Source organism: Acinonyx jubatus, chromosome E4 (genome assembly GCF_027475565.1).
Source record: "Acinonyx jubatus isolate Ajub_Pintada_27869175 chromosome E4, VMU_Ajub_asm_v1.0, whole genome shotgun sequence".
In the NCBI taxonomy this organism is placed as follows: domain Eukaryota; kingdom Metazoa; phylum Chordata; class Mammalia; order Carnivora; family Felidae; genus Acinonyx; species Acinonyx jubatus.
The window spans coordinates 55,547,008-55,571,174 of record NC_069395.1 but is presented as its reverse complement, the minus strand read 5'-3'; the positions used below and the strand labels follow the sequence as shown (position 1 = coordinate 55,571,174).

The window sequence follows — 24,167 nt, the reverse complement described above, 5'->3', positions numbered from 1 at the left end:
ACTCGCAGAGTCCTTTCCTCCGGCTAAATAAATATGTAAATTTCCCACTGCCCTGGCCCCGGGATTCCTAGCGGCGAGAGACTCGAACCGATTCGGCGCCTTCTAGATCTCCCCTAACCTGCCTTTGGTTCGCGGAAGAAGCGTGGGAGAGCCTCCCACTATTATCGCTGCTGTTAGTTTATTACATTATTTAAGAGGCTGTCTCTACGGAGCCAAACGTAGCTTTAATTTGCTTGCTCTCTCCTTCATTCTCTCTCAGACACTCCCCCACCCCCACTCCCCAAAACTGTTAGAACTGCAGGAAACGCTAAAAAAGAGAGAGAGAGAGAGAGAGAGAGAGAGAGAGAGAGAGAAGAAAATTTGATTGAGATAGTTGTGGATTTTTTTCCAACAAGTTTCCCCGCAGCTGTTATCAAAACATGCAAATGAGCTTTTCCAACAAGATCTTAAACAAATCTGGAGGAGTTAATGCCCAAGCAAAATAATCAGTCCGTTTGAAGTGACTGTGGGTTTCAGTTTGTCTTTCCTCCCCGTGATACTATTGCAGGGGAATGATAATTAGACCTTTACTTAAAAAATCCAAAGGGGCTCTCTCGCTTTCTCTTCCCTCCCTTTTCGCTCCCTCCTCCCTCTCTGGCTCCCTCCCTCTCTCTTTCTCTCTTGCTCAGATGTTGGCAAAGGGGGTTTTCTTAATCAGACTGTTTTTTGGTCCGAGGGAAAGGAGGAAGAAGGAGATTGTGATGGAGAAAGGGGGTCTGTAAAACGTCAGGCACCGCACAAAGGCTTTGCCACGTAATTACAGGCTCCTATTAAGTCGAGATCTGCCCTCCCAGGGGTCTCCAATTTTCTTGTATTCCCTACAAAGCCTCCTCTGCATGCCAGTTTGTGCCTTTTGAAGTGCCAGAGAGCTTCTTGATCCAACTGAGAAGGAAAAAGGAGCTCAGCAAGAAGAGGGGGAGAGAGAGAAGGGAAAGGGGGGAAACCCACCACCACCCTCCTTCGGACTCTTGAAGCCCTTTTTTTTCTTCTTACGAAAAGTAAAGTGAGAATCCTGCTCTCCAATACATCTGCAAGACATCACCCTCTCCTCCTGAAACTTTAGTCACTCCTGAGAATCCACAGGAGTGCAGAGAGGGGGAACACGTTTTCTTGAAGATGTTTTAAAGCTGGAACAAGCCTTCTTCTGTTGGTGCTTGAACTCTTGCCTGGGAATAACTTTTTTAACCTTGAAAAAAAAACCCACTTTGATTCTTCTCTCCCACCCCTTCTTCTCTCTTCTTCTGTTTGCCTAACTCCCCCGCCCTGCTGGCCTCCCCTTTCCTTTCTCCCCCTTATTATTATTTTTAGTGTGTGCGTGTGGACGCTTTTGGAGAGCTGGAAGGAATTTTTTTCTCCTGACTTGAACATAGGGTGACTTTTTAATTTTATTTTTTGGTGTGGATTATCTCCTTGGACCGCGCCGGACTTGGCCTCAGGAAAGCAACCGAGGCTGTCGAAGGCTGTTGGTGCAGAACTCTGCTCCGCAGAAGGGGGTCCCCCGCCCTCTTTCCCATTTTTTTTTTTTTGTCCTTCCCCTCCTTCTCTCTCTCTCTCTCTCTCTCTCTCTCTCTCTCTCTCTCTCTCTCCACTCCCCCCTCTCTCTTCCCCACTCGGCTCCTCTCCCCCCTCGCGCCCACAGCGTTTGGTGTTGATTCGAGCGGGAAGAGGGGGGTGGGTGGGATCGGAGGGGGAGACCATGACCTCCAGCTACGGGCACGTTCTGGAGCGGCAACCGGCGCTGGGCGGCCGCTTGGACAGCCCGGGCAACCTCGACACCCTGCAGGCGAAAAAGAACTTCTCCGTCAGTCACCTGCTAGACCTGGAGGAAGCCGGGGACATGGTGGCGGCGCAGGCGGACGAGAGCGTGGGCGAGGCCGGCCGGAGCCTACTGGAGTCGCCGGGACTCACCAGCGGCAGCGACACCCCGCAGCAGGACAGTGAGTGAGGGGCGCATGCCCGCGGGAGTGTGTGTCCGGGACGGGGTGGGGGTGGGGGGTTGGGGACGCTGGGGGTCCCGGCCGGGCGCCTGCAGCCCGCCAGGGCCAGGGGAGAGAGGGGGCGAGGAGAGGTGGTGGCAGTGGCCGGAGGAAGGGCCGGTCACAGACGGGGAGGAAAGGAGGGCTCTGCCGAGGGCGTAGCCCAGGCGGCCGCTGCAGGGAGAGGCCCCGAGGTCGGGGTCGGGGACTCTGCCCGCCGCCGACTGTCTCTGAAACCCACTGGGCCGCCCCTCAGTCCGGAGCGCGCGCGGCGACGCCGGGCAACCGGGCTGGCTGGGCAAGGGTCCCCGAGGGGTGTAAAGGCGGGGAGCCTGCCCTGTTCGGGAAGGCGGAAGGTTAAAGGCGCCGAGCCGGGTCGGGGGGGCTCCTCCCGGGTCGCGAGCGCGGGTTCGGAGGCAGGCGGGACAGAGGAAGAGGAGGGCACGGCGCACAGCGGCGACACCCGCGCGGCCCCCGCGCGCGGGGCTCCCGAGGCCGGGGCGTGCGGGAGGGGCCGCTTGGAGCGCCCAGCCCCAGCGGCCCAGCCGCTCTCTGTGCCCGGCGGTGGCCGCCCTCCACCTGCGGTTGGGTTCGAGACCCCCGGCGGAATCAAAGGCCTGTGCCTGGGGAAGACTCGGCAAAGCAGAGGGAGTGTCCTTTGGGGTGAAACCCGAGATCCCAGCCCGCACGGTCCCGCACCCGAGAGATGCGCAGGGGAAGCGCGGGCCCCAAAGCCGAGCCCTAGTGTCACATTCGAGGAGCTCTCCCTATTGGCCCTAAAACCTCGAGAAAAGTCCCCGTACAGTCTCCCTTCCCCATCCTTCCCTACTGATACACCGCGTCTCCGTGGATATGTCGCTGGCCTCATTAACCATGCCTTAAAAGGTGACCCCAAACGTATCCCTACGTTCTGGGGTCTGTAACAGACCTGTCACCTGGCTCATCCCAGGTGACATGGGGCTTGATATTTCCTTTTTGAGATTTCAAGGGTCTCAACTTGGCTGGAAGTTTTTAAATGAAGCTAATTCCTTTCCGTGTCATTATTTATTTGGTCTTCAAATTGGGAACCTGTAGACACAGGAGACCCGCCGGAATTCCATGATTTAAAAAAAAAAAAAAAAAAAGCCAATATCAGACTCTCGGGAAATAGACAAAGCAAACAGGACCCAGAGACAGCTGGAAGCAAGGCCCGGGCAAAGGGCTGCAAAGAAGCAGGCGGCAGGGGAAGCCCCTTGCTCGGGCAGGCCGCCTGCCCCTCGCCCAGCTTCCTGGGTCCAGGCCTAGGATCCCCTCCGCGTTTTTCAGCCCAAATCGAACTGGGGTCGATCCACCCTACGTATTCCCAGAGGCAGAGGGCGACGGGGAGTTCAGGCTGATGGAAATGTGGCCTGCTCTGTTACTACAGAAAGAAGGCCAGCTCTGAGGAATGAAGACCCGGTGTCCCCAAGTCCCGGGCAATGGCTGGGCACAGCGGCGGAGGCTCTCTTGAAGATAGTGGAGCCTGGAAGGGGTGGAAGGGAGGGGGGTTGCTCGCGCTGCACGCGTCCGCAGCAGGAGTTAATTGCTGGCGTACACACTTGGAGCTCCAAGAGAAAGCGCGGCGGAATGTGATTGTTTTTTAAACGTTTCGCTAGGGAAAATTTAAATATGCAAAGCACAGGGAGACTAGGCCGCCGAATCGCCCAGCTTCTCTGATTCCGCACCTTCCGCGGTTCTCCTTTCGCCCTGGTTAATTATTAATCGCCACATTTATCGCTGTTCGGAGAACTGGAGGCTGGACCCACAACCGAAAACACGGTCGTGAAGAAACGGCTGCGTGAAAAGACCAGGATGGGGCGGGCGAGACCAACCAGTGTGGCTTTACCCCTAAAACAAGCACTGGGATGTGAAAAGCAGGCCCAAGGCCGGTGGTCACAGCGAGTCCGGGGCCCGCGTCGGCCTCGATGGGCGCCGGAGACAAGAGGGCTGGAGGGCTGCCGAGGGAACGCCACGAGAAGGGAGCTCGGGTTCCTGGTGGCCTCCTGGTGCGAATGGAACGACTCTGGACTGTGGAGGCCGCCTGGGAAACGCCTGAGGTGTAGGTGGCGCGCGGTGGTGGCTCCTGTGAGACCCAGACCTGGCGTGGCCAGAGGTCGCGCTGCGCACGTGGCGTCCGCCATGGTGCGGGAGGACACAAAAAGGGCAGCGGGCGAAGTTGGGGACCGTGTGTCCGGAGGGAAGGGGATGCGAACTTCGGGAACCCGCCCCCTTGATTCTTGAACGCATCTCTGAGTTTCAAGGAGTAACGACAGGCCTGGTGGGGAGTGGGCCCCCGAGAGGAAACTGAGGCTCGGGTGCCAGCCAAAGAGAAGCTGTTTAAGGAAGGATGGTGGACAGACGGTTCTGGAAGAAGGTAGCAGAAATGCAGACCGCGCTGATGGGGACAAAGTGACCGACACTTGGGGCTAAGAAAGTAGCAGAGAAACACAACAAGGCCTGGCTTTCTGGAGATGACTGGGGCCTATTCTTCCAACAAATAGTTGTTGCTTTTAGAAGCCCTGTTTCCTCAACCTCCTCACTCATCTCTGAGATGAGAATAGGAAGGTCTGGTGAGTGGGGTGATAGTGTTCAGGAGGACCCTTGTCCTCAGTCCTCAGGTCCGCCATCAGGGGTCTCGAAGGAAGCTGTCGTGAGCTGCTCGAGTCGGGCCCCCCACTGGGCCCTGCTGGGCTTCCAGTGGGCAGTGGACAATGAGGCTCCCAGGGCGAGTCAGAGAAGAGAGGAGTCTTCAGGCAGACGACTAAAGCTGGGCTCTGGAGCCTGAAAGGGACGGAGAACGACCCCAAGAATCAGGTGCCCCTTGCAGCCTGCTGGCAGTCTACCCCAAAGTGGCAAGCCATAATCTTCAGAGGGATGGGGCACATGTAGAAGACCCGGGTTTACTCTCTCAGTGACATAGAAACCTGTTCTTCCTAAATATTCTTTTCAGCTCCCGTTAGTAAAACAGGTTTCATTTACAACGATATTGCAAATTCTCCAGTTATAACCTGGGCCGACCTTAGTAAGACCTCACTGATCTCTGTCACTCCTCAGCACAATTCTGTTTCCTCCTTGGTTGATATTCATTGCACTTTCTTCTCTGTAGAATGATTTCTTTTCCCTCTTACTGATTTCCCCAGCCCAGTAAATTTCTCAGACTTCTGGGTTCAAATGCCTTAAGTGTTAAAGAAATGGTTCTTTAACAGTTAGGAATCTAGTGGCTAATGGGGCAGTGTGGAGTGTGAAGGGGGTGGAACAGGGGAAGCCAGGGAGAGGAAAGAGGAACAGGTCATAAAAATAGGCAGACCTACTCCTAGGACCACGGTGCATCCCGCTGTCATTTCTTAATCTGAACTTCTGCAAACTCTTAAAAAAAAAAAAAGCGCCTGCCTTCCACGTTCCCAACCTCTAAATTAGTGAAACCAGATTGTCCTAATAAGACCTTTTGTTGGAAACACATGTAGTCATAAAAAGGTAGACGGAAAGTCAATTAGACACGCGTGCACACACGCACACAGTCCCAAGCCGGTGCTAAGTGTGCACCGGGCGCAGCTGGGCCCCGGGCCTCGGCGGGATGCAAATGCAGAACAGCGGCGCGGGAAATCGATTTGTCACAAAGGGAGAGGTGTAAACGCGGCGCGAAGGAGTCGCCGGCCACACTCCCTGGGCCCAGCTCCGCCGGCTCCTCCCCGCACGAGGTACGCCCAGGGGAGCGGGAATGTTCTCTAGGGTGCTCCCTAGTTGGAATTCACATCAGAATATCAATTTCCCTGGAGTTTCAGCATTTGTAATGCCCAGGGCGCCAGAAATTTTTGCGGCACCACCCTGGGGCCCTGGAGCCGGTGCTGGCACTCTGAATTTGGGCCTCAGTGATCTTGATTCAAAGAGGAGCCAAGGAAATATATCATTTTAAAGGTAGCCTGGAGATTTTTTTCTCTTTATAGGAGGCAGTGAAATCCAGAATCAAGACAGGTCACGGAGCCCCTATGGTCGCAGGTCAAGTCCAGAGGAGAGGTGGCAAACCCTGTTTATCTGACAGGCAGGAGCAGGGCGCTGGATGGCCTCCTTCTCTTAATATTTTGGAGAATTTGACAGTCTGGTGACTTTCACCCGCCCTGGGGAGAAGGGCAGCCCGGAGTGCGAAGGTCAGGGATCCGGGCCTGTACAGTCCGAGGCCGCAGACTGCCAATACTCGCCGGGTCTCCAGACCCCCCGACTGAAGAAGACAGTGAGCGAGTGTCTCCACCATTCATTTATCTGACGAAGCCCTTTCCAAGACTCCCGAGCGCCTCTGCCGCATCTTAGGCGTCAGGCACCCGTGCATTTTGCCATGGTGAACTTTAGGGTCCCCCGCATACTTAGATTAGACCGGGGGTCGCAAGGGGCCCAGCAGCTCCTTCGTCTTCCCAGCGGCGTCATTTTAGATTTTACAACACGAGTGAATAAACCATCTCCAAACGAACAAGGTGTCACATACGCTCCCCTGCCCTGCGGGGGGTGGGGAACCCCAGCAACTTCAGAACCACAGATACCTTCCTACTCCACTGGCTCCGATAAACTGAGATCCGGGTCTTGGACTGCGCGCCCGGCCAGCAGCCACCTCGGAGACCTTTTTTCACTTTTAAATGGCATCTGTAGATTTCAACGAGAGGTCAGTTTGATTTTTATTTTTTAAAAATGCGTTTCTTTTACAATCCCTCCCCTCTACCCTGCTTACCTGCTCCCTCCTTCAGCGGGACCGCCACCCCAGCTGACCGCTAGCCCAGAGAGAACTCGGCTTCTTCGCAGGCGCATCGGGGACTAGGATAACGGGATGTCGCAGATCTCTGCGAGCTTGTGCGCGCGAGGCGATCCCCGCGTGCCTCCTGTCCGTGGCCGTTCTAAGATCATATATTTATTTTTTAGTCTTTGAGAGATGGAGCTAGAAGAAGCGCTAGGAGGTACTTTTTTTTTTTTTTAAATAGGGCGAGTAGTGTTTATAGAAAAGGAGATAAGTCTTGAGTTTTGCTTCTTTCCCCCTCCCCCCCCAAGGGGTAGAAGAGTTTCTTGGGGAAGAACTCCACCCGGAAAAAAAAGTAAAACTTGGGGGTTCAGCATCCTCTATTCAAGCCAATTCATAAAGTCAACCAACAGGATTCTTGGAGTATTCCTCTGAGCTAGAGATTAGACATTTACAGGAGCTACTTGGATAAGGTCTAACTTCCTGTGTCCACTTGGTGTCCAAACATTTACAGAACTACCTGTGAGTGCACACCATTGTAATCTGATTGGGTGCTCTGCGGTGGATTTAGGTTTTAATTTAACTCAGACCGAGTACCACCCCAAACGGTTTCCCTTTTACTCGCTTTTCAACAATACAGAGAGGATGTCTATGTCAACAGCATTAATGTTTATCCACAAGAATTTGGATTCTTGTAATTTCCACCAGCTACAGGAGCAGGCTAACAACACTCAATTAAAAACTATCTCAAACAGTAATAACAATATCAACAAACTGCCACGACCTTCTTTTCTCTAAATGCTGTTTCTTATTAAACCAGGAAATGCAGAAATGCATTGCCAAGACATCTGAGGAAGGGACAGTCATCGGTGTTCGGGGTCTGTGGGTTTGCTTTCCACCTGTAGAAGTTGTTGAGTAAGATGTCTCCACCGTAGTCTGAATATTAGTAGATTCTTGGCGTGGTCATTTTGTCGAATATAGTGAGGCAGCCTGGAGGAAGTAGTTGTACAGAAAATTAGGAACTACCGATTTTAGCTTTAGACTTAACAAAAAATCGCTACATTTCACTTGCCCTGGAACCACTTTTCTTGAAAAAATATCTAGGAAGCTGATTACAGGGACGATAGTCACTTTAAGGGTGGGGTGGGGAACAAAGACACAACCAGTGGTTGGTGAAGGAAATTTTATGAAAGAAAATAAACTGGTCAGAACAAATCAATCACACACATACACGAGTGACTTCTCAGAAGAGCCCAGGGACAATCGGAACCTTAAGGGTTCTGCGCCCCGCAGTTCTCAGATACAGGAAGAGAGTCATGACCAGAAATCAGTCCTCGGGTACTGGATGTCCCAGCCTCTTTGCTGCACCACGTCATGAGGGAGCTCTAATTCCCAAGATCCTGAGGCTTATTTTTGCCGTTATCGATACCCCCAGACTCAGCTTCAAATGAGGAACGAATCTGAAAAATGCATCTTAATTTGAAGCCTCACGATTCGCGTTATTAGAAGGGGCAAGGATAGGTTTTCCGGTTGCTGTTTCGTCTGCTTGGAGCTGTTTGCAAGCGACTGGGAATTTTCTTAACGGGCGGGCGAGGAGACACCATTCGGGGAAACTTCTCTGCAGGAATGGAGATCGCACCCAGCCTGTACAGCAGGCTCTCCATTTGGGGGTGGGGGGGGCGGTGGAGGAGGGAGTTGATAGAGCAGAGAAATTAGATTTTAACTTTCGAAACAGAGCTTGACAATGGCTTAGATTTTCTTGCTCTTCATCTGGGCCGGAACAAAGATGCAAACACCCCCACCCCACCGCCGCCCTCGCCTTCCCAGTTCCCAGGCGGCGAGGCGGCTGCCCTGGGCGCCGCGGGATGTACCCGCGAGCCTGCTTGCCTTCTCCGGCCGAAAGGAGGCGCATTCCCCCCGGGGGCCAGGGCGGGACAGGCCTTGCCTTCCAAAATCCTTGGACTTTGGCAGCAGAGCGACCAGCTGGAAGACCCGTCTACGCAAGTAGCAACAGATAGGAAATATCTGTGTCACGAAGACACTCCAGGGACTGCATAAATGTATGCCATACACGCGTGTTCACAGAAACACGGAGTTAGCTGGTAGGAGTTCTGCCTTTCTTGCCTTTGACATGAGGGTGGTCAGGATTCCAGGAAGGGGGAGGAAGGTGGGGGGGACTAGATGCCCCTGGTCAGCGGGTGCTAGGGATGGAGCCTGGGAAGGAGAGGCTTTGTCTCCGCGGAGGCGGTGAGATGCTTCTGCACATCAACTCCAGGTGCTTAAAGAAACCCGGGGCAGATGGGAGAGCAAGAGCGGGAGGGCTGGCGTGTTAGGGAGGGGCCGCCGAGCTGTGACACACACCCTCACTGTACCCCAGTCTTCACGCAGGACAGACACTGGCCACCCTAGAGTCAGGCCCTGGGGTTAGCGGAACCCTCTTTCCCTCAAGGGAAGAACAACAGCTACCCCAAGTCTTGTGTGTGTGTGTGTGTGTGTGTGTGTGTGTGTGTGTGTCCCCAGATCTGACCCCTGGCTTCCCCTCATCCTCCCTTTTTAGGCAAATGGCTTACAGGACATTTGAGGAAGATTCTTAACCCCCTTCTGTAAATCTTGGGTTTTTCTACTGGGCTCCCTACCACACCCTGAACTTGGAGGTCAACAAGGCAAGGCAGCAGTGGGAGCAAGGAACGAACGGGCAGAAAGAATACTTTGTCTTCTTAGCAGAGGTGGTGGTTCACACATAGCTTCCAAGATAATCGGAGCTTGGGTGTTCACTAGAAGCAAAAGTGCCAGGCCAGGGCCGCAAGGGAAATTGCTTTCCCACAAACGTTTGTCTGAGAGTAAGAACATTCACCCTATTCACTTAATTACTCATCATCAGTCATGTCATTATATTTCTAAGGACCTCACGGTGCTGGAAGGTGCTGTGGTTATAAATAAGCATAAAAACAGATGGGCGCTCTCCCAGCACTCGAAATGTATATGGGGAGGCCAAATCTTTTCAAAGAGGATTCAGATATACAACTTAAAGGCCAAGGGGCCCAACTCAATCAAAGTTTGAGCCAGGACATGCTAAGTTTAATCAGCTTGACTCTGGGGCAAACTGAAAGGCCTCTCCAGCACTTGGGATTTTTACAGACAAGCCCATTTTCTCCAATCTCCATTGTATTTATCCACACAGATTCATGCTAGGGTGCAAAGGGCTTGGTGGAGTTAGCCTGGGCCTCGTGGGGGGTAGGGGAATCAGTGTCCAGCCTCCTGCCCTCGTCAGCCATCCTTTTCTTTTCATGCCCTGTGCTGCCCCGACTGGCTGCCCAAGGTATGTGTGCTGCCCAGAAGACTCCTGCCTACAGACCCTGGAAATCCCCTAAATGCTGCTTTCTAGAATCCTCAGAAAAGGAGAGGGTCTGTTGAGGTCAATGGTTTATAACATAACCAAGCATTTTCATGTATTTTTTTCTCTCTGATATTTCATTTTATACCAGCGTACTTAGAGACTTCTCGGAAATAGAGGTTTGGGGAACTGGTTACTGTTTTGTTTCTTTTTCAGGTGATTCATAAATATATGAAGTCGAATCTTCCAGTGGAAATAGGTATTGAATCTCAACTTTTATGCCTGGGCATTGACATATTGTCATCAATCCAGACTGGGAAGTGACACTAAATAATTGTGTACATCGTGACTTTTCTTTCATTTTCCACCAGGGCTACTGTCCCAAATACCTGTCTGGGTCACAGTAGTCCCATACCACTGGGACAGCTGCTAAACTGTTGCCTGGGCTCAGGGAATGCTTAAGTGAATGGGTGACCTCCCCATCTTTAGTGGGTCCCCCGTTCTAATCCAGCTCAAGCACTGGGCCCCCTCTACTTCCCTTCCCACTTTATACTGTTTGCCTGGGAGATCGCCCCCAGGCTCACCATTTCAGCATAGGTCTGCATACTAATGACTCCCAGGTTACATCTTCAGGGCCCCCCTTGGAACTGCACATCCATATAGGTAGTGCCCTGTTCAACTGATTTCCACGTGAACATCACAGAACAACAACAAAACATGACACTATGGCGCTCCCTTTTCCCAGTCGATCCCCTTTTAGCTTTTCCTGTGTTTCTGTATCACAACCCAGGATGCAAACCTCAGAAATTACAGGCTCACCCTGACTCCTTCCTTTCCACCTCTGGCCAATCCATGTCGGGATCTGAGCAAGTTTACCTTCTAAAATCACCAGTGCCTTCTGGATTTCCATCCAGGTCCCAGCAGCTTACCCATTCACTGTAGATCAGAACTGTTCCCCTACTTTTCCCTAGCGTGCTAGTTAGGCTGGGACATTTCCCACGTCCTCTAGTCTCCTTCCTGCTTCTCTCACTTCTGATGAGATGTCCTTTCTCTGCACCTCTCTTTGCAAACCCACCTGTGCTCCCTTGCAAGGTTCTGCTCCCATCTCCCCTCCTTGAGACTCTTTCCTTGATCTGCTTCCTTTTGGCCTGAGTGAACCCCTTTCCTCCACGCTTCCGGTAGAAGTGATTGGCACTTTTACAAGTATTGCTTAATTATTTTCTAAATGAGCTATGATTGTTAATTTACCCTGAGGATTTTCTTAAGATTAGAGAGTTTTGTAGGGAGGTGGGGAATACACTATATTCCATAGTGTATATAGCAAAGCTGTGTAAGTAAATAGATTTCTTTTTTCTTTTCTTTTCTTTTCTTTTCTTTTCTTTTCTTTTCTTTTCTTTTCTTTTCTTTTCTCTTCTCTTCTCTTCTCTTTTCTTTCTTTCTTTTGTTCTTTCTTTCTTTCTTTTTTGTATAGTGTGGTTATGCTGGTTTTACACTCTCTAGCTGAGAGTAATATTTTAGAAATAAAGCATGGTGGCTCAGTCTGGTTAAGCACCCAACTTCAGCTCAGGTCATGATCTTATGGTTTGTTAGTTCAAGCCTTGCATGGGGCTCTGCACAGACAGTGTGGAGTCTGCTGGGATACTCTCTTTCTCTCTCCCCCCTCTCTCTTCTCTTCCCTCACCCACTGTCTCTCACTCGCTCTCAAAAAAACCCTAAAATACATATATATATGTATGTGTGTGTATATATATACACACACATACATACATATATATGCGCATACATATATGCATATATATACACATACATATATGCATATATATACACATACATATACATACGCATATATATAGGCATAACACCAACGTGCAATTCATGCTCATTTTAGAAACTGTTCTATTGTACACTAAAAAGTTTAAATGGGAAAATAAAGTCACCCATGTTTCACCACGCTGAGGTAGACACAGTTCATAGTTTGGTGTTGAAATATTTCCTTTCTATTTTTTACACAATTTTGTATTAATGTCATCCATTACTGATTTTTCTTAAACCAATGGAGCAGTTTTGTTCTCCGCTGAGAGAGAGAGTAGGGGAGGGGCAGAGGGAGAGGGGGAGAGAGAGAGAGAGAGAGAGAGAGAGAGAATCCCTGGCAGGCTCCAAGCCCCGCATGAAGCCAGATGCAGGGCTCCATCCCATGGCCCTGAAATCATGACCTGAACCAAAATCAAGAGCCGGAGGCCTAACCAACTGAGCCGCCCAGGCTCCCCAACAGAAGATTGTGTTTCCCCCACATTCAGAACATACACAAACATATAACCCACTTGCTCTCATCAGAAAAATTCAACCAGCACACGCACAACAAACAGCAACTCCTCAAGGATTGTGGGAACCCTGACGTCACAGTCATTTCCCAGAATCCTCAGGTGCCATTGGGTCCATTTCCATCCAGCAGTGAGGACCTTCAGAGTAAACAGTTGCTGTTTCTTTTCTGCCTGTTCTAGTGGGGAACCTTCCCTAGACATGAGCACATGTCTCCTTTTAAAATTGGAAAAGCCGGCATAGTAGTTAAAGGACATTCTGGGACCACAGTTGGAGGGCTACTGCTCAAAAAATTAGTTTTTACATAGTTTGGTAAGGAAGAGCTCCACACAACTGGTGGGAAGAAGGTGTCTTAAAGGACTGCACATTTTCTATTATTGTAGATCTCTGGATCTTGATGTTTTTAAAAAAATTTTTTTGTGTGTTTATGTATTTTTGAGACAGCATGAGTGGGGGAAGGGCAGAGAGAGAGGGAGAGCCAGAATATGAAGCTGGCTCCAGGCTCTGAGCTGTCAGCATGGAGCCCAATACGGGGCTCGAACTCACGAGCAGTGAGATCATGACCTGAGCTGAAGTCGGATGCTCAACCGAATGAGCCACCCAGGCGCCCCTTGGTGTTTCTTTTTTTTTTTTTTTAATTTTTTAATGTTATTTATTTTTGAGAGAGAGAAAGAGCATGAGCAAAGAAGGGGCAGAGAGAGAAGGAGACACAGAATCCGAAGCAGGCTCCAGGCTTTGAGCTGTCAGCACAGAGCCCGTCGCGGGGCTCGAATTCACAAACCCCCTTGACGTTTCTTTGAAATGTTTTAAAACTCATACATGCTTTTGTAACATAGGAGGAGGAAGGCAACATTTATTTCTCTATATACCTTGTAGAATGATGGTCAGGTAGTTAGTGACACATTTCATCACACAGCAGTGTGTTTTGATAGGAGAAGCACTTATAAAAATAAAAAAATTATGCATTTATCTGTATATGAAAGTCTACAGTACCACAGCCCTTACTTAAAGTGAAAATTACAGAGAAAATATAAATTGTTATTATGAAGTATACTTAAACATCGTTCCCAGGCAAATTGATGTTAAAATATTTGCCTGATGCATGCGAATATTTTCTTTAAGGCAAGTATTAAAAAGTGATGTAAAATATGTGGAACAGAATTTTTAAAATATGAATTAGATATATCTTAATAATGAATCTCCTTCTCCTGGGAAAGGGCGGACAGAGAGAATAATCATTACATTTGAGGATTAAAAAACCACACTTGTCCAATAAAAGTTTCTGCAGTTCCCTGCGTTGCCTATTTCTGAGGGAAGAAAGGAGAACCACCCAGAGAGCTCTTTGCCTGTAACCAGATGTGCTGTTCAGCAGCGCTACTCAAGTTTGAGGGAAGACCACAGGATGAATCCTCAACACATTTAAGAAATAAAACGTAATTTAGTTCATTAATCATGAAACTGAAATCTGCAGTTTTGCTCCACATATTTCAAAGGCTGAATCCCTTCTGTCAAGAGCAACAGAAAATCCTACCATGTACACTTGACTGTTAGAAGTCTGTTCTTAGCTTCCCTCAGGGAAGAAGAGATTTTTCTGAGTGTGATCAGTTTTACTCAGAATATATGAAGCTCTATTTAAATGTATGGTTCGACCCCCCCTGCCCCCCTCCCCCCCGCCTTTGCCCTGACATTATCCTTTCTCAGGGTGGTAAGAATATCTGTTTTCTGCCCTGTTTTGCACTTTTTGGCTTGGAGAATCAGGGCTACCTTGAGCAGCCAAGAAATTCCAGATGTGCCTGGGTAGGCCTTAAAGCACGATCATTTTAACTGAATTACTGTATATACTCTGACTGTGGGAGGATTTAATTCTTTTCCCTGATTACTTGTGTAAGTTAATGTCTTAGTTTGTCTTAAAGAATTAATAACATTAATATGAATAAGAAAGCTTGTGGGGCACCTGGGTGGCTCAGTCGGTTGAGCGTCCGACTTCGGCTCAGGTCATGATCTCGCGGTTCATGGGTTCGAGCCCCGCGTCGGGCTCTGTGCTGACAGCTCAGAGCCCAGAGCCTGCTTCGAATTGTGTGTCTCCCTCTCTCTCTGCCCCTCCCCTGCGTGTGCTCTGTCTCTCTCTGCCTCTCAAAAATAAATAAAAAACATTAAAAAAAAAGAAAGAAAGCTTGCTTCACAAACTCCAAGAACATATATATCCATGCTATTATGTTTTATAAAACCTGTCCTAAGAAGCAGGTAGGGGTAGCATGATTATTTTCCTTTTACAGGTAAGAAAACTGGCTCGGAGAATTTTAGGAAGCTACTGTTAAGTGACTTGAGGATTTCTTTCTTGATCCCATTTTATTTATGTTTTCATTTTATCTCATCATCTTTGATGTCAACCAAATTCTTGTTAATGCATTATAGTTCAGTGAAACAATGCTGAGTCACGAATAGGGAGACTAGCATGCGAACTTCGCAACACATGACCATGCGGCACAATTCTCGTTTATTTCCTCTGGCTCGCATTCTGTGTTATAAAGGGAACGTGTTAACCACTGTACCTGTCTTCCTCGTGGGAACGCAGCAGGCCCCAAAAGATACGGCCTTTGTGAAAACACTTGAGGAATAAAGGGCCAAATTTATCATCATACATAAGGAATCGAGTAGAGACTTTTCTAAATGATGTCATCAAGCAAAAATTTAAAGCTAAGAAGGTGTCTCAGTAGATTGATGCCCAGCCCTCCAAAAGCAAGAATCTTTCATTCAGATTTAGGGGCATTGGGGGTTTCAAAGCCTTTTACCTTGTATTTAGAGACTTCTGTGCTAAATTACGATTCTACGATTTACTTGCTGCTTGACTTTAGATGCATCTCTGGGTCACGATTTCCTCACCTAAAAACCTGGCGCGTTAATATCTATTACACAAGTCTGTTGCTTGGAATAATGAGGTAGTGTAAACAAAGACCCCAATACCCTATTTCCCATCCCATTGAAGGCACTCAGATAAATGCTTGCTCTTTTCCTGCTCCCACTTCTGTGACGTGTCTGACAAGTGTCACTCATTCCAGGCTCGGATACGTATTCAATGTGGTTTCCCAATCGATGTCAGAGGCCACTTAATGTCGTTAAAACTAGGAATATTCCCATACTCCAAAAGTCACGCTCTTACAACATGTCCCTTACCAAGCGACCAAATAGACAAATGTTTTTGATCTACGGTCAGGAACTGATGCCTTATGATTTTTAATGACGGGCAGAAGCCACACCATGTGTGCCCCGCAGAGCCAGGAGTCTGGCTCAGAAGTCCCGGACTGTGGTCCACTCCTTCAGGCCACCCCTTCTCCTCATCAGCATGAACCAGTAATCTAAATCTTCTTAAACTTTGAGTTGGCCCCCACAGTTTTTATTTCCACTTGCTTCATCCATCACCGTGGACTGAACGGTGACTAAAGAAGACAAATGCCTCGCCCCAGTTTAGACACTGAGTTTAATGGAGAAGATACGACATATGCTTAGGACATCAGCCATCAAGACTTCTCATCCCAGACCTGACACAGCCACGAGGTTTCCTGGACGCCAGCCCTGTTAAATTTTCTCGGTAGTGTAATATCTCTGACATAGCACTGTCTTACCACCCCTCTGAGATTTCTTGGGTTTATTTAATTTTTTATACATGAATAATACTCGCCACACTGTGATCATATGTGAAGTTGCCATTCTTGTGCCAACTTGGATTTCCCAACCAGGCGAGTAGGATAAACATCTGTCCCCCAGTTTGATATGTGACCTGCTTTCAGATATGTTGCTTCGAAATATGGGAAACCCGGAAGGTATTCAGACTGCATTTCTCTATCATAAAGCATCCAGGACTCTTTGTTTTTTTTGCCAAACAATTAACGATGCTTGGTAATAGATGAGCTTCTTTGGTAATAGATGCGCATCTCCTTGGTCCATGGGGAGAAAACGGGTCACTGGGGGTGAGGGACTTGGATGAGTTTGTCACATGACTTGTGTGCTGGTCTAGAGAAGCAGTTTACTGTACATTTTATGCAAAAGAGAGGCAAGTCAGCTTGTAAGCATGCTCAGTGGGTATTAGTCGAGATTAGGAGCACGGATCTGTCAGGAATATCCATTCTGACATATGGAAAAGTGTTTGTGTGTTTGCTAAAAATGCTGTGTGTGCTTTACAGTAGTATGTAGTCTCTGTTTGGGGTGTGGATAGCTGGATTACTGTTCTCCTTTAGAGAACACAGAATCCTTTCTCATGTAGGAAAACTTTCCTTTGGTCCTTGTTTCCTGCATTTCCACCTTCTATGTGTCTCCCATATGCTATTCATTTCTAATGATTTAGAGGAAAGAGGTAAAGAGAAATAACAGATAATCGGATTCTTTCTCTAATGTGCTTACAATTGAACCCTGCATATCTTAAAGGGTGATGATGCCTGGTTCCTCTTCATCAGAATGAACTGAAATGTCTTCTAATGCAGATTCCAGGATCCCAGTCTATAGCCAGTGAATCAGCATCTCCCAAACATGTGCCTTTTGACTGCAGATGATTTTCATATACCATAAGTTTTGACAACACGGACGCAGACCGTGTTCTCTACCAATACCGATTGGTCGAATGACGTCTTTTTGTGTGTGCCGTCCATCGTGTCCCGTGTGGTCCGTTGTTACTAAATTCTCCCTAAGCATTAGTCTTATCTCTTCAACCAGGTATGTAAAGTTTTCAAGACAAGGGCAGACAGGAAGATGTTTTATACGTCAGAGAACAGATGGTGCTTTTCCTATTGTAAATGACTTTAATAAGCAGTTACTGAGTAAATGAATGCATGAAGCACTCACTAGATGCCTGGTACTGTTTTAAATGCTTCACATATAAAAAAAGAAAGAAAGAAAGAAAGAAAGAAAGAAAGAAAGAAAGAAAGACACACCATTTAAGGTGAAACTAAGGTGATTCTTGAAGGTTGTAAAAATCCTAACTGTGGCTAATTTTAGGTGATTGCTATCTCAACTCTTTTTTTTTTTTTATTTTTTTTAAACGTTTATTTATTTTTGAGACAGAGAGAGACAGAGCATGAACGGGGGAGGGTCAGAGAGAGGGAGACACAGAATCTGAAACAGGCTCCAGGCTCTGAGCCATCAGCACAGAGCCTGATGCGGGGCTTGAACTCACGAACCGCAAGATCGTGACCTGAGCTGAAGTCGGACGCTCAACCGACTGAACCACCCAGGCGCCCCTCTCAACTCTTATTCTAGAAGAAAAACCTTGTGCCAAAGACAGGGCACACTATCACACAGACACTAACTAATATTTACAATTTGACTTTAGTTTTAAGTACGTTTTCAGATGAAAGTATGCCACATTTGGAAAGCTGTATTTCAGTATTGTGTGTCTCTTTTCTTTACAAAGTCCTTCCTTGCTGTCTCATGGTTGATAAAGCCCAGTTTTCTTCCAATGTTTATGCAATTTTGCTTACTCTTTCTCTACACGGTCTGAAAAAAGCCAAGTGGGTTTTTTTGGTCGGTATATAGAATTTTATTAAAAACCATTCAATGAGTAGGATGGATCGCAACGTTTTCTAAACAAGACCCCAAAGCCTGAGTTGATAAGGTGCTTCATAACTTCATAAACTCATACTACAGAGGAAAACCACTGTGGGGTGTTGCATGGTAACTGACTAGGCTATCCATCAGCATGCTGGAGGCACCCCTGAGGACCCGCCAGAAACTCGGGGGGGGAGGGTGGGATTTTCAGACGGATACGGTCTTGCATTACCGAGTAGAAGCCAAGTCCAGACTCAGCCTTGGGTGCCATTAGTTACAGACCTGTAGTTCTCCAACATTAGCACTCACCAGAATCACTGGAGGGTGTTACAACACGGAGTGCTGGACTCTACTCCCAGAATTTTAATTCAGGAGCTTTTGGGTGGAGGCACCAAGTTTTTAAATTTACCCTCTTTTTCAGACACTGGCTGTGAGAAGGTTGTATTTGAAATTTCAATGTAACTTTTCCAACCTTGCCCTGTTTAAAGACAAGTATATTCCATCCGTGGGGTATTAGACTTGGCATATACTAAAGCTGCATCTGAAATGTCTCCTTTTAGGGTATGCTGCAAGGCTTTTGTATTAAGCGGATTTTCTATTATATATTAAGCTTTTTTTTTCCCTAATGAAGTATGTGTAAATTCATAGATTGCTTTCCAAAGAGTGTGTATATGGGGAGGAGGGGAGAATAGAAATAGCCTCTTTAAAAAAAAATATTTTTTTATGTTTATTTGTTTAGTTTTGAAGGAGAGACAGCATAAGTGGGGAAGGGGCAGAGAGAGAGGGAGACACAGAGTCAAAGCAGGCTCCAGCTGAGCTGTCAGCACAGAGCCTGACGCGGGGCTCGAACTCACCGACTGCGAGATCATGACCTGAGCCGAAGTCCAATGCTTGACTGGCTGAGCCACCCAGGCGCCCCGATAGAAGTAGCCTCTTAAATGACAGACCATTTAACTCATTTGGAAAAGCAGGGTTTGTGTGCTTTAGAAGGCTCAGAGGAAGAGAAAAAGAATGGAGGGCGCTTGCAGAGACGAGAAGGGCCAAAAAGCAAAGAGAAAGGCTTTTTTGGAACCCTCTCTGCAGCAGAGACAACTGCTGTGTAACAAGCCTCCGAGCCCATCTGGGATCCTTTGGTGACATGAACTTTGCTCTGGTGGTTTCTGACATCACTGGAGCCCCCTTGGCGGAATTACAACTTCATAACTCACAGTTAGCTGTTGTTTATTTTATATTTAATCATTTGTGGAGCACACTGGCAGCATACCCAGGGGAACTGTGTGGTTATGGTCCTGCAAATCTTGTCGTTGCATAATTAAGTACGTCAGAAGTAATTCACCAAGTGTCATAACATCCCATATTTCAGACCTTTGCAGATGCTGGCCTCGGCTGTGATTGTCCTGAAAGTTGTCCCGGCTGACTCACCTTCTCAATGAGTTTTCCTTTTGCAGGAACAGTTACCCAAGACAGCTGGGCTTCCGAGTGTGAATGCAGTTTTCTGAGTTTCTATAGAAAGACAGTCCCGAATGTGATACTGACTTTGAGAATGGAACTATAAAATGTGATTTTATTCCCAGTGTCCCGTAAGGATACAAAATGAATCAATCAGATAACAAAGAAGGTTTCTGGGTTAGCAAAGGGAAGGTGGATTAGTCTCTGTATTTCATCGTGTTGGGCCCTGTTGCTCAGAAATGACCCCACCTATCTAGTGCCTTGGCGGCGGGGGGGGGGGGGGGGGGGTGAGGTCTCTCAACGGGAGAAGGGGAAAAAAAAGGGAAGGAAATTAAGATTCCCTAAATCTTTTCTAAAGGAAAGAATTAAGATTTATTGAGCACCCAACATGACCACGTAATGTGCTGGGTGATTTGTACTACTTATGTTGTTTAAATTTTCAGAATAAGGTTGAGTGGTAGATATTGTCGCCCTGATTTACAAATAGGCTTTGAGGCTCCGAGGAGGCTTAGCAACTTGCCTGAAGCCTCAAAGGTAGTCTTGACAAAACCAGAACTTGTCTTGACCCCTCTGGAACACTGTGTTCCATTGTCCTCGCCTTTACCCTCCGGTGGCTAGAAAATTGGAAGGAGCTGGTTGAGCTCAATGGCTTCTCTGCGACATTTATTGAGTGGAACACAGAACTCCGGTGATTGTAGTCCTGGACTGTGTATTGGGATTATAAGTGAAAACATGCAAATAATCCATCAGGAAATTGTATCTTTGTAAAGAAAACCCCTGTGGCACTGGATATTTCAGTTACAGTTGAGCAGCTAAACTGAGGTTAATTACGGGGCTCGGGGAACTTGAATGAAAGAGTGAGTAGGAAGATAGTACGAGAGAAGAAACCGGGTGAACCAGAGGGCTTTCCTGAAGGTGAAGAATTGATTCGGATCACGCCTCTGACCTTGGACATGCCACCACGCCCCTCTGAACTATAATCGTATGAAGCTGGAAGAATAGCAATGTATTTTTGACAAGTCTGTTGAAGATTAAATCAGGTGTATGTGGATCTGTCTTACCTTACCTCGCAGGTGGCACAAAGCTTTGGATTTGTGTCAGTTCTAATGCTGGATTGGAATATGGAGGGGAAAAAAAAAGGCAGATCCAAAATTTCTGGTTCAGTTCTCTTCCTCTATGGGAATGAGTGGTGCTCGTTTGTTGTATGTTTTTAAAGTTGAGAATAGGATTTAAAATGTTTTTTAATTTATTTTTGAGACAGAGAGAGACAGAGCATGAGCAGGGGAGGGGCAGAGAGAGAGCGAGACACAGAATCCGAAGCAGGCTCCAGGCTCTGAGCTGTCAGCACAGAGCCTGATGCAGGGCTCCAACTCATGAACCGCGAGATCGTGACCTGAGCCGAAGTCAGACACTCAACTGACTGAGCCACCCAGGTGCCCCGAGAATAGGATTATATTTGAAAGATTCAGACAGTCTGATCTGGTTGTTTGGAGCCCAAAATTCATTTTCCAGATGCAATGTTGCAAGCAGTGATTAGGTTCCCTGGAAGCCTCCAAAAGGCTGGTAAATGTATGATGCAGATGAACTGTAGTGATGGTGGAGGCAGCCAGGGTGTTGCTTCTGGAAGAAAGCGTCTCAGCGGTGAGGGGCAAGGGGATGTCTTGCCCTCTTTATTGGTGTAGGACCAGTGCCAGATAAACTTTAGACCTAAATGAATTTAATCTCCGGGCAGCCTGCTGCAACACCTACCCTGACCATCAGTGTCTGTATTTGGTGCTCCTCCTGTGTGCTCTCCCGTCACCCTCCATGGCATGGGCACGTTGCATGGCCTCTTTAAGAATGCCACTGACGTCTCGGTGCCTCCGTCATCCTGCTCACCCCTCTTCTCCAGAGTTCTCAGTGAGGAAGAGAAACAACAGAGCAAGAGATGAGTGGGGATAAAATGCTGAATGGCCATCATCTGGACAAGCGCTCAATCAACCCTGGCCCCGTCTTCGGGGATGTGCTGATACGACAAAGTTGGAGACCTAGGCTTCAGTCTGTTACGATTGCAGAACAGATTCCCTGTCTACTCTTTCTGTCACTCACTTTGTCTTACGTTCAGCAAATGTGTATTGAGTGCCAGCTGTGTGCCAGTCACTGTTCCAGGGCCTGGGGGTTCAGGTGAAAAACACAACTTGCTTCTTCTCATCAGCCTCACGCTCTCCTAGGAAAAGAAGGCAATACACAAGCAAATAAACAACTAGATAAATAAGTCAATTATAAATAATAATAAGTCCTATAAAGGAGACGAACCAGGGTTATTTGAGCAGAGAGATATGAATGAAAAGAAGATACTAACTATGTGGAGATGAGATTAAAGAGTCTGTCAGGCAGAGCAGAAGTGAATAGCCAGTTTAAAGGCCGCCAGGCATGAATAAACTTGGTAAGTCCGAGCAACAGAATGAAGGACAGTATAGCCAGAAGATAGCAAGTGATGGGAGGTGATAGATGAGGTCAGAGAACTGGAGTAGGGGTCAGGTGACAGGGACCTTGTAGATCACAGTGAGGAGTTGGGTTTATAGGCTAAGAATGATGGCAGTGGGAAGCCATTGGAGAGATTTAAACTGGGGAGTTTGTAATCTGATTTATGTAGTTAAAAGAACAATTTTTGAAGTTTATTTATGTATTTAGAGAGAGAGTGTGTGTGGGCATGTGAGCAGGGGAAGGGCAGAGACAGAGGGAGAGAGAGAGAGAGAGAGAGAGAGAGAGAGAGAGAGAGAGAGAGAATCCCAAGCAGACTCTGTGCAGTCAGTGCAGAGCCTGACGCACGGCTCAAACTCAGGCACTGGGGGATCATGACCTGAGCTTAAATCAAGAGTTGGACGCTTAACCAACTGAGCCACTCAGGCACCCCCAAAGAACAATCTGATTGCTATATTGAGAATGTATATCGGGGGAGAAAGGAGACGTGATGAAGAGGCCTTTGCAATGGGGGCAGCTAAGGGATTATGGTGTTTTGAATGGCCTTCTGGGTGAGGCACTGAGCAGACTGGGTTCCCAGTGGGCACCCAGAGTGGCCTCGCTGTAGGGGCTCAGAAGGCTGATGAGCCAGCTGGCCTTGTAGCTGCAAGAGGCCTTGCCTGGAGGACTCACTCAGGGTACTTGCTTTTCTTAGCCTCGTCTTTTCTGTATCTCTGTACCCAGGTTTTCTCTCAAACTCAAAAGCCTTTCCCTGGCGGGCTCCCTGGAAGCAGCTGACAAAGGAGAGGGAGTGGTTGGATGCATCGGGGTGTGATATGGAGCAATGTTTTCTTGAGTTTGTTATTTGAAAAGTTACAGCCTGTAATTCAGGTACTGCCTGTAATTTTCCCAGAAAGGAAGGGTTCTGTTTTAAGTTCTGCAAAAGCAGCCTCTTTGTAATTTAGCAAAAACATCAGAAGGCAGTATCGCTAACAGCTACGATCCGGAGACGTGAAGGCTTGTGTTGCCCTAGGAAGGGATTTGTATTTCCGAGGTTAGAGTTCCTCTGCTTTCGTGTGTATGCATTAATGCCGCCCAAGGCCAGAAATCCATCAGGTCTTTTCTCCAAACAATGGAATAGCAATCCTGGTTCCCTTGAGCTGCAATCAGGGCGTTTTACCTACGACCTACCGTCATTCAGCTAACAAATATTTATTGTGTTCAGCCCAGTGCGGAGCACTCCCCAGGATCCGAAAGAAGCAAATGGCCATGGGCAGTGGCCAAGAGAGCCAATTGTCTAATTGGTGAGATAAATCTAATACTGGCTCTCATGTGGCTCCCCTCTGTGCAATTTTAACACGTCCAATCCTGAAATCATCAATCCTGCAAACTGTTCCTCCTCTTTTCCCTGTTATTCAACAGTATCTCAAGCTGGGGGTGGGGATGGGGGAGGAACCAGCTCAAAAATCTCAACAGCAACCCCACCCCCTTCCTGTCCTTCATTCTACAGGCCTGTTTCTCAGGGCAGACATTTTGTGTCACAGGGGGGCTGGGTGGGATCTTTCCTCGCAGGTCCTTACAGATGGAACTTTATGACCTAGAGGAAGAATTTCAAACCTGTAAGAAACCACCAGTTGGCAAACTATCAGGAGAAATTTTGAATAGCTCCATCCTGCTTTTAAAGAAGATTTTGAGGGGCGTCTGGCTGATTCAGGCCATTGAGCACCCGACTTCAGCTCAGATCATGATCTCGAGGTCCGTGAGTTCGAGCCCCGCGTTTGGCTCTGTGCTGACAACTCAGAGTCTGGAGCCTGCTTCAGGTCCTGGTTCTCCCTCTCTCTCTGCCCCTCCCTCGCTCGTGCTCTGTCTGTCTGTCTCTCTCTCTCAAAAATAAACATTAAAAAAGTTTTTGTAAATAAAGAAGATTTTCAATCCCAAGTAGTTTAGGCATTCTGCAACTTGTAGCCCCGGCGAGTTGAGAAGCTCCTCGTAGCTCATCTTCCGGAACATTCTAAGTCTGCCAACACCCCTCATGCTATTTTGAGTAATTTGGCAAATGGAAAGTTATAGTCAGCATACACTTATAATTATGTATGCAATCAATTAAACAAACTGTGCAAACAAGTTCAGCGTTTGGATAGAAAGACTAGGCTTCATATACACCAAACCTCGGAACAAGACGACAGGCTTCCACGCTAGAACTCAGAGGCAATCAGTGTCTTAATTTCTTAGCACAGGGAACCGAATCCATATTTTTCCTGAGGCTGAAACGTTGGCTTCGCAAGAGGGTTTATTTGAGGTTTTATTAGGCTTCTCTCTTCCGAGCATCCCC

General features: G+C 47.8%; 1 protein-coding gene across 4 annotated transcripts in view; it reads left to right on the top strand.

Annotated features, from left to right (window-relative positions):
* The first annotated feature begins 436 nt into the window (after positions 1-436).
* Positions 437-24,167, top strand: part of PRRX1 (paired related homeobox 1) — a 78,218-nt gene continuing 54,487 nt past the window's right edge. For 2 of the 4 annotated variants that reach the window (XM_027046173.2, XM_027046176.2), the window contains exon 1: positions 455-1,976. In XM_027046173.2, coding sequence (XP_026901974.1) covers positions 1,736-1,976 — 241 coding nt within the window. In that variant the 5' untranslated portion in view covers positions 455-1,735. Of the gene's footprint in view, positions 1,977-24,167 lie in introns of all 4 variants that reach the window. The other 2 variants (XM_027046175.2, XM_053209452.1) reach the window with 2 other exon arrangements.